Genomic DNA, 9,310 nt, shown 5'->3' with positions numbered 1-9,310 from the left:
GAAAAAAAGCCCTACTAGCTTTCATTAACACTTTCACTCAGAAAATGCATAATGGGGGGGATTAAAGTTAAATACTGAAAGATTTTATCTGCATCATTTGCACACTCATGGAGGGTGGCCTTAAATGGATAAAGTCCTAAACAAAGTCTCATCTTTCTCTGTTGTTCCATCAAACTGCAGTCCACTTTGACAGTACAGGTCAGACTACTATCAATGCAGCAGGCCAAATAACAACAGTAGAACATGAGGTGGGTAATGGGTACTGTGTAATTACATACAGGACTGTCTACAAGATACTTTACTACTAAAAAACATAATTATCAGAGTATACTCCTGGGCAAAATTTTTAAAAATAAATAAATAAATAATTTCATAATATTAAGGTTTTAATGGTCTAAACAGCAAATAAATAGAAATATTTACACCCATACATGTTAATCTGAATTTTATATCAAAACATCAAATTCTTTCATGATTTTATCTTTGCTCTTTTGCTGCAACAATGAGCAGTGATGAGCAAATTGTGGCCAAGGTCTCAGCAGTGCATTTTTAAATTTTTTGACCAATGATTTGTTGTCAGGACCATTAAATATAATTTCTGTTGCCCAGAAGTGTATTTTTCCCTATGAGAATGGAAGGAGAAAACATTATTAACCTTTTGCATTATATCACCATATTAATTTACTTTATGACACATTGTAAATAAGATACAGAACAAAATGTAAAACCAACCACATCATACATGATACATTATCACACTCATTCTTTCAAAAAGGGAGAAGGCATTGCAGTAGGTGTGGCTGGTTGCACAGGAACAATGCCTAAAACATCCCAGCCTGATTTCAGCACAGAGAAGACCAGGATGGAACCAGAATCACAGTCAGATGGACATGTGGACAGTATCAACTCGGCAAACAAACCATTAAAAGAAGATGGTCAAGAAGAATTGAACAGCACAACACACAAAGCTTCACAAACTGATGGTCCTGCAGAAATGATCACTGCAACATTTGGACCATCAGAGTGCAGTGTTTCACTCCTCAGTGAAATGAGTAAGAATGTAAAAGATTTACATAAACGAAATCCTACCTCTATTTTCATTTAACAATATTACATTGGTTAGTGATTGTTTGCTTTTCTATTCAAGATCAGAAAGTTCAGAGTCTCAACATTGTGGTGTTTGGAAACATTTCTACAGTCTCCTTTGGAGATGAGAACATCCTACTTGGACAACAGCAAGTTCCTCTAGAACCACCCCACTTACCCAGAGCAAGAACTGTTTCAGGGCGAATCATTTCAGTGATCAATATACTTGACTTACATGAGGGAGAACTCTACCTGGACCCTGTAGATCATGCCATTGATCAGTTATTCACAGAAAACAATATCCATTCTTTCATCTTTGCTTTAAAACTTGGTCAGTTAACGGATGATGATATGGCAGGACTAGAATGGCTGCAGAGAAAGTTTGGAGAAAATGTTCTTTCATTTGTGATAATTCTCTTCACTTACGAGAGAGAGGAGGCCTGTGACACCATTATAGATGACCTGAAGAAAAACAGTGTTCTAGAGGAGCTGCTGAAGAAGTGTGGAGACAGATATCACACCTGCAGCAAGAGCATGAACAACCAATCAGAGATGAGAACACTGCTGGAGAAGATTGACCATCTGGTCTCTGAAAACAAACAACACTGCTACACTGCTGACCAAACATCCTTAAAGACCAGGGAAAAACAACGTGTTAGGAGCCAAATAACTGGTAAATATTTACTAGTTGCCAGTCACATTGCTGCCTTATACATACTTAAATTAGAATGGCTGAGTCCTGACTTTAATGATGTGGCATTACTTTCACTCAATAATAGCATAATTGCAATAATGAGCTATGTTGATCTAAAAATGTACTGTGGGTACATCTGGGGGTGCAGGAGCAATAAAGGTAAGGTATTCCTAAATACTAAATAACTAGTGAAGAAATCAGCAAATCACTGGTGAATGAAATCAGTAAATCACTGGTCACTCATCAAAGATTTAGAATTTATTGATGGAAAAAAAAATGGCAGTGAATGTAGCAGTAGGTATTAAAAATGAAATACTCCAGAACTGAGGAGCAGTACAATCAAATTCTACTATATATCTCTTTACTTATGAAAATAAGTATATTTAAACACTGTACAATTCCTTGGACTTTTAGAAATGCTTGTGCTGAGTGTCATGCGTTTGCATCCTTTATTATTATTTTTTACAGCTAGAGCTGCAGTTCAGATTCAAGAAGACGACATTGACTCCCTAAGCATCAGTCAGGACCCAAATATACAAAGAAAGGTCATTTACTTCATGTATAAACACAGACTATTAAATATATGAATGTGAGCTTGGGTCATTGTATAATTACACAATTATGCTTCTATGTGCTGCATGTTGCATATAATTTATTTGTGTAAAGTTGAACACATGAATGACAAAATCCCTTTCAATATATTTGTCACAGTATGGCCCCTTCTCCCAAATGTCTGTGTGTGTGTGTGTGCATGCGTGCATTCGTCTGTATGGCCACGCCCTCCCTGTGTTTCACACCTGCTCCTCATTCTGTATCATTAATGTGCATGTATATAAGTCTTGTGTTTGAATGTGAATGTTGTCAATGTTTGAACCCAGTTAGCCTGCTAGCCATGTAGCTGTCTTTGTTTTGTGTAGCAATAAATGTTTTGTTGTGTTTAACATGACTCATCCCCGCATCCTGCTCTGCCTCCTCACGTTACAGTATTAAATTCTACAACATAGATATCCAGAAACCACACCACAGTGGAAACAGTGAATTTGTTGTTCCTGTAGATTTAAGAAAATAGTAAATGCTAAACAAAATTTTGACCATTTTTACATATACCACAACAAGAAAGAAGGTATAACACAAGTTGTCAAATGATAAAAGCAGATTTGCTTTATACGAGCTACTTTTGATAGTGTGAATGATGACCAAGCACACCAGCTGTTTTGCCTGTCTCTGGGGTGGGCACTGGTGATGCCTCCTTCTTGCCTTGTTGAGGCTTGCGCATAGGCACCAGAGCACTGGGGCTGTGTGCCTTAGGTGAGGGAGTGTCTTCAGATGACAATGACGATGCCGCCTCTCTGCAAGACTCTCTTGCTGACTGCAGCATGACGTGCTTGTTGCTCTCGGAATTTGCTGACCACATGTACATCACAGAGGAGGGATCCTCATGGAGGTCCTCCTCCATTTCCATTGCTGGACTCTCCAGGCTGTTGACCTCCGAGTCTGACCGGAGGCTAATGTCCTCATGCTCCTCAATCTGTCCGTAATCTCCATAGTCCTCCCGGTAGTCCAAATACAGATAATAGGACCCGCGGAGTCCTGGATACTGGTCGTAATTGTACCAGTTCTGGTAGTCCGTTGAGGGTCTGTATGACTCCGCAGTGTCTGACTCTGGACTACACTCAGCCCCGCCCCCCCAAAAAAATCCTCCACGTGCACTCTCCCCTGTTGTGGTAGTGAGTGTGCCCAAGAGTATGCAAGAGTTTCCCTGCAAGGGTTGGGGAGAAGCAGTTATGCGTTTTCTTCCCCTTTCTTTTCCTTTTGCTCTTCTTCCTGGGCAGCCTTCAGTGGTCGGTGTTTCTGTAATGTCGGAGGCTAGGCAGGATGCAGGAGTGAACAGAGTGTGACAAAGTGACATTTATTGACATGAAACAACAGACTACATAGCACACAGGCTAACACATGGTTAAACACCAACAGCATCCACTACTAAACAAGAGACTTATATATACTCACGATAACAACACAAAACGAGGAGCAGGTGTGATACACGGGAAGGGCAGGGTCATACGAATGAACACACACACAAGGAAGACATCTGGGAGGAGGGGCCATACCGTGACAGTACATTTTTAATATAATACCTTTTACTTCACAGGGAGAAGTGGCAGACTTGGGAGCAACAGAAGATGTACCAGGCCCAAGTGAAAAAGATAAGCTTAAAAGGGAACAGATAAATGATCTTTTTCACAGACTCAACAATGGTGCCCAACATACACTAATAATTGCTGACTTTCTCAAAATAACAGCCTCATCATTAAATTGCCATGAACACTGTGAGGAGAAAGATTTGGTTCATACATTCCTACAAAGACTGCTGATGATGGACTACACAGCAAGGTACATCCCAGTTAGAGAGCAGGACACTAATACCAGCACACAACAGAAAGCTGCAGATGAAATAGATATTTTTGCTGCCCTTTTTGTCAAGGAAACTGTAGTGGTTGATAGGGCAACACAGCTGGCCCAGGTTCACCCAATGGATATTCAGATGGTTGCTTTTCACAGTGCAGACCACTTCCTTCGACAATTAATGGTGGCTAAGCTTTCACAGTGCCAGTACGCTGTACCTCTGATTGTTCCAAACCCCTTCAGCGGTGTACTCGAATTTCCATTGTGGTCACTGCGGCAAATTAAAAAAACGTGGAAATCAAAGGATAATATAGGTAATATCACAAACAAAAACAAATCAATGTATGAAGCTGAAACTCCAATGGTGGCTTTCTTCAGACTGGGTTCTGTGTCACCATCCAAGTCACAAATGATTAACAGCTTGATCAATGAACGACACCATACGTTTTTTGACAGAAATTGCACACAGAGCAGCAAAACCCGACATCTGATGGATGGAGTTGTTGAAATTGCCTGGTATTGTCCAGCTGGAAAGACCTCTGATTCATTCTCCGACTGCATTGCCTTCTGTAATCTTCACGGTGATGCAGGAATCAATTCTGTCCAGCGTGATATTTTGATAAAAATGGCCACAGTAATTGTTGTCCTTATACCAAAACTTGGTAAGGATGACAATAATATGACAATAGTTAAGGACCTCTCAATGTCCCCAAAGCCTCTAATTTTTCTTCTCACAGATGATGACTCAGCTGTTCAGAAAATGTATAATGGAAAGTTCAAACTTGGTGTGAAGAACAGAAGTCAATCTGATGTGGCTAAAGAATTAAGAAAGACAATCCAAGAATGTTGCACAAAATCCTCTACTTTTAAACTTGAGAATGTTGGCCAACATGCTGCAATAGTAGTGGATGAAGAGTCGGGAGACTGTCAGAGTGCAAAGGAAGCAGCAAACCGGATCATGAGTCTGCTGCAACATGAAGACCTGGCAAACATCAAAATTAAATACTTACCCTGTCAAGGAAAACTGTGGCATGACTGGTGTCAGAAGAACAAAGATCTTTATCGCTTAATGGGGAACCTGGAAAAACATAAAACATCCCTAAAACATGAAATGAATCAAATTCGAAGTCAGCAGAATAAATGTGCTTTCAGTCATCTTATGAAGCTGTTTCTTCACAGTCTGAACACACTAACAAAAAATGAAAGAGTATATCTTCTCAAGTGGGTTGGAATTCTACTAGACAGACTTACTTCAGATTATCTATCTGAACGTCTTCATGCATATGATGAGAAATGGTCCACAGTTTTGGATCTGAAGAAAAAACAGAATAAATCAGCATCACTGACATGTCACCAAGCAGAGCTTGAACAAATTTCAAAAGAGTTGAATGCAGCAACCTTTGGTGTAGAGCACATCCTTAGAGAAATGGGTCAAATATATGAATCTTGTAATTCAATAAAAAGCACAGAAAAAAACAAGTGTGAGCAACTAAACTTCTCCTCCCTCCCTCAGCAAGCTGCAGAAATAATTATATCTGGATACCCAATGGAACTGATGGATGGTGATGCTGCTCATGTTCCTCTGGTCTGGGTTTCAGCAGTTCTAGATGAACTCATCAAGATCTTGGGAAACCAGAGAGTCTTTGTGCTGTCAGTCTTGGGGATCCAGAGCTCTGGGAAATCCACCATGCTGAATGCCATGTTTGGATTCCAGTTTGCAGTCAGTGCAGGCAGATGCACCAGAGGAGCCTTCATGCAGCTGGTCAAAGTGTCACAGGAGATGAAGGCAGAACTGAAGTTTGACTACATTTTAGTTGTTGACACTGAAGGTCTCAGAGCTTTAGAGTTAGATGGAAAAGCAACCATACATCATGACAATGAACTAGCTACATTTGTCATAGGGCTTGGAAATTTAACTTTGATCAACATTTTTGGAGAGAACCCTGCTGAGATGCAGGACATACTTCAGATTGTTGTTCAAGCCTTCCTGAGAATGAAGAAGGTCAGACTGATCCCCAGTTGCATGTTTGTGCATCAAAATGTTGGAGACATCACTGCTGGTGAGAAAACTATGGAGGGAAGAAGACGTTTGCAAGGGAAACTAGATGAGATGACTAAGTTGGCAGCTAAAGAGGAAGTCTGTGATGCTGAATGTTTCAGTGATATCATAGAATTCAATGTTCAGACAGATGTGAAGTACTTTGCACAGCTGTGGGAGGGCAGTCCACCAATGGCACCACCAAACCCATGCTACAGTGAAAATATTCAAGAGCTGAAGAGAAACATTCTCTCTAAAATCTCCACAAACAGAGGTATAACACTCTCACAGTTCAAAGCAAGCATTAGTGATTTATGGAATGCACTTCTGAATGAAAATTTTGTGTTTAGCTTCAGAAACACTTTAGAGGTGGCAGCTTACAGGAAATTGGAGCAGGAGTACAGTAAATGGACCTGGAGCCTAAGGAGTGCTATGATGGCACTTGAGAACAAACTACACAACCGAGTCATCAATGAAAAGTCATTAAAGGTTGAGGAAAAAGATATTGTATCACAAATGAAAGAGACAAAGAAAGAAGTAGATAAATCAGTTGATCACTTCTTCAGCAAAGACCATGATAAAGAAATTTTAATCCAGTGGCGTGATAGGTTTGAGAGAAAAATAGTGGACCTTTACAGTGAGCTTGTGGAACGGACAAAAAGAAAGTTGAATCAGGTTTGTCAACAGAAAATTGCGATAGAGAAGATAGATGAACAGAAGAAAATGTATGAAAATAAGCTCTTTAAACTAAGCAAAGAGCTTGCACTGAGTCTAAACAAAAAGAAAACTGATGAAAATACACTCAAGAGCAAATTTAATGATATTTGGTCAAGGTGGGTCACTGATTTGACCCAGGATGCACCACCAGTTGGTGACATTGATATTTGGGGTGATGTGATAAAGATTTTGACCGAAACTTATGAACTGTCTCTTGTTTGTGATCGTCAGGGTCAGGATAATTACAAAAGCATTGATGTTTTAGGTAATTATTCAGACTATGTGATTTTTAAAAAGCTTCGAGATCATCCTCAAGCAAGTCAGCAGCCAACAGAGGAATATAGTATGTTTAATCAAATTAGCTATCAAATATGCAATACTGCAAAACAGTTGTACTCCAAGTGGAATAAGAACAATAAAAAGTCAGAAAATGAGCCAAAAGCAAATTTGTTATCAGCAGAGGATAATAGTCTTTTAAGGGCCCTTGCTGGAAATGCTTTTCAAAAAACAAAAAAAGAAATTCAGCGCATCTCCAGTGCAGAAACCGGGTACAATCATAGCTACATTCAACAAATAATTGAATCTGTTAAAATCAGTGTAAATGCACATGAATCAAAGTCTGGATATATGCTCAAAAGAGAATTTAGTGTAGATCTCTGCCTCTACGTCTGTGACTTTGCAGTTGAACAGTTTACTGAGCTACACAAGAAATTCAAGGAATCCAGTGATGTGAGAGGGTACCTGGAAAAACAGAGGCCTCAGTACTTCAGAGTCTTCAAGAACTACTGCAGCGGCGCAACCTCTACAGCTGTGTTTGGTGAGTTCATTGTGGAGAAACTTGAGCCTTCCATCCTGCAAGCAGCATATGATCAAACTGCCATTGATCTGACTGAGAAAATGAAATGTGAAGTTCCAGCCTTTAGTGGAAACCGGTCGAACCTAGAAAAACACATTCTGACATCACTAGCTGAAGAGGAGAACTTTGAGAATTATATAGAATACATTCACAAACCCAAAGAGCATTTTAATGGCTTCATTACAAAGGAAGTCAAAAACTTTATTGAAAATTCTGCGGAGGTTATAAAAACCCTGAAAAACAACATTCAGTCTAAAGGAAAGTGTGTGATAGATGCTGTGAATGAAGCAACAGTGGAGGACTGTGGAGGAAATCTGGACATGTGGCTACAGAATTTGTCCATTAGGCTAAAAGATGAGCTTCAATTTAAAGAACAAGCATGTGTCGATCAGAAAGAAATTACAGACCTTGGATTTCTTCAAGAGGTTGTAAAGAAAGGTCTGATGGACAACATGTCAAAGTTAAGCAGTAGCATTCAAGATGTATCTGTCCTCAAACTTAAAATGTTCAGGAAAAAACCTGATCAGATTCTGATAGAGCATCTGTGCCGATGCTGCTGGGTGCAGTGTCCATTTTGTAATGCTATCTGCACCAACACAATGGAGGACCACGCTGGAGATCACATGGTCCGTTTCCATCGCAACTGTGGAATCAATGGATGGTCTTTCATGTTCACAAATGACCTTGGAGTTGATTTCTGCACAACTGCCGTTTCTTCAAGTGATCTGCATTTTCGTACCTCTGCTGGAGTATTTGCTTTTAAGGAGTACCGAAAAGCAGGTGGAGAACATGCCAGATGGAACATCACTGCTGATAACTCTGAGATGCCATACTGGAAGTGGTTTGTGTGTAGATTTCAGGAAGACCTGGAAAATCATTACAAAAAAAGATTCATGGGTCATGGGGAGATTCCACCTGAATGGAAAAATTACACTAAAGATGCAGCTATTAAGAGCCTCAGTGAGTTATAGCAGAGCACTGAAAAACCTCAAGATATGCATCCTTTTCATGCATCAGCATAATACACATTGCAGGATGGAAAAACTTATAGTTGACAGACTTGTCCTTGTTATAATTACAAATACAAAACAATGAATTTATGCAAAAAAAAAGTGGGTATCAACATCTAAACTTTGTGAGTACTTTTTAACCTATAGAATGTTAATCAGAAACATTCTCAGTCTATAAATGCATACTATCAGGTATTTCCTGTGAGCTGAATGGCTCATTGCTTTTCTCTTTCTCTGAATAATCATTGTAATGAAAAATTAATCAGTTGTTGTGAGACATGGACAGCATGGACAGCAGCTGTGCTACTGTTGCTATTGAGTTTAGCCTGTATTTAAAGTATGCATGTTAACTTAAGCATGTCCAATGGATTACATATATCAGGCTTTATTTTATCACATAACAGTTCATCTGTGTAAATAGTCTGTGGACTTGTCTGGTCTTTTTTGGTTGTTGTCTGTGATACATGAAACTAATCAATACTATTATATGTGTAACATCGTTTGAA

The 9,310-nt window shown here is 39.4% G+C and overlaps 1 protein-coding gene across 2 annotated transcripts in view; it reads left to right on the top strand.

Annotated features, from left to right (window-relative positions):
* The window catches only part of LOC113588931 (interferon-induced very large GTPase 1-like), a 10,448-nt gene extending 1,138 nt beyond the window's left edge, over positions 1 to 9,310 (top strand). For both annotated transcript variants that reach the window (XM_027028327.2, XM_027028326.2), the window contains exons 3-7: positions 181 to 248; positions 776 to 1,052; positions 1,148 to 1,759; positions 2,249 to 2,325; positions 3,930 to 9,310. In XM_027028327.2, coding sequence (XP_026884128.2) covers positions 181 to 248; positions 776 to 1,052; positions 1,148 to 1,759; positions 2,249 to 2,325; positions 3,930 to 8,765 — 5,870 coding nt within the window. In that variant the 3' untranslated portion in view covers positions 8,766 to 9,310. The remainder of the gene's footprint in view (positions 1 to 180; positions 249 to 775; positions 1,053 to 1,147; positions 1,760 to 2,248; positions 2,326 to 3,929) is intronic.

This window comes from Electrophorus electricus, chromosome 4 (genome assembly GCF_013358815.1).
Source record: "Electrophorus electricus isolate fEleEle1 chromosome 4, fEleEle1.pri, whole genome shotgun sequence".
Lineage (NCBI taxonomy): Eukaryota > Metazoa > Chordata > Actinopteri > Gymnotiformes > Gymnotidae > Electrophorus > Electrophorus electricus.
Note: the sequence above shows the minus strand (reverse complement) of the source record. Positions and strands in the feature narration are given on the sequence as shown.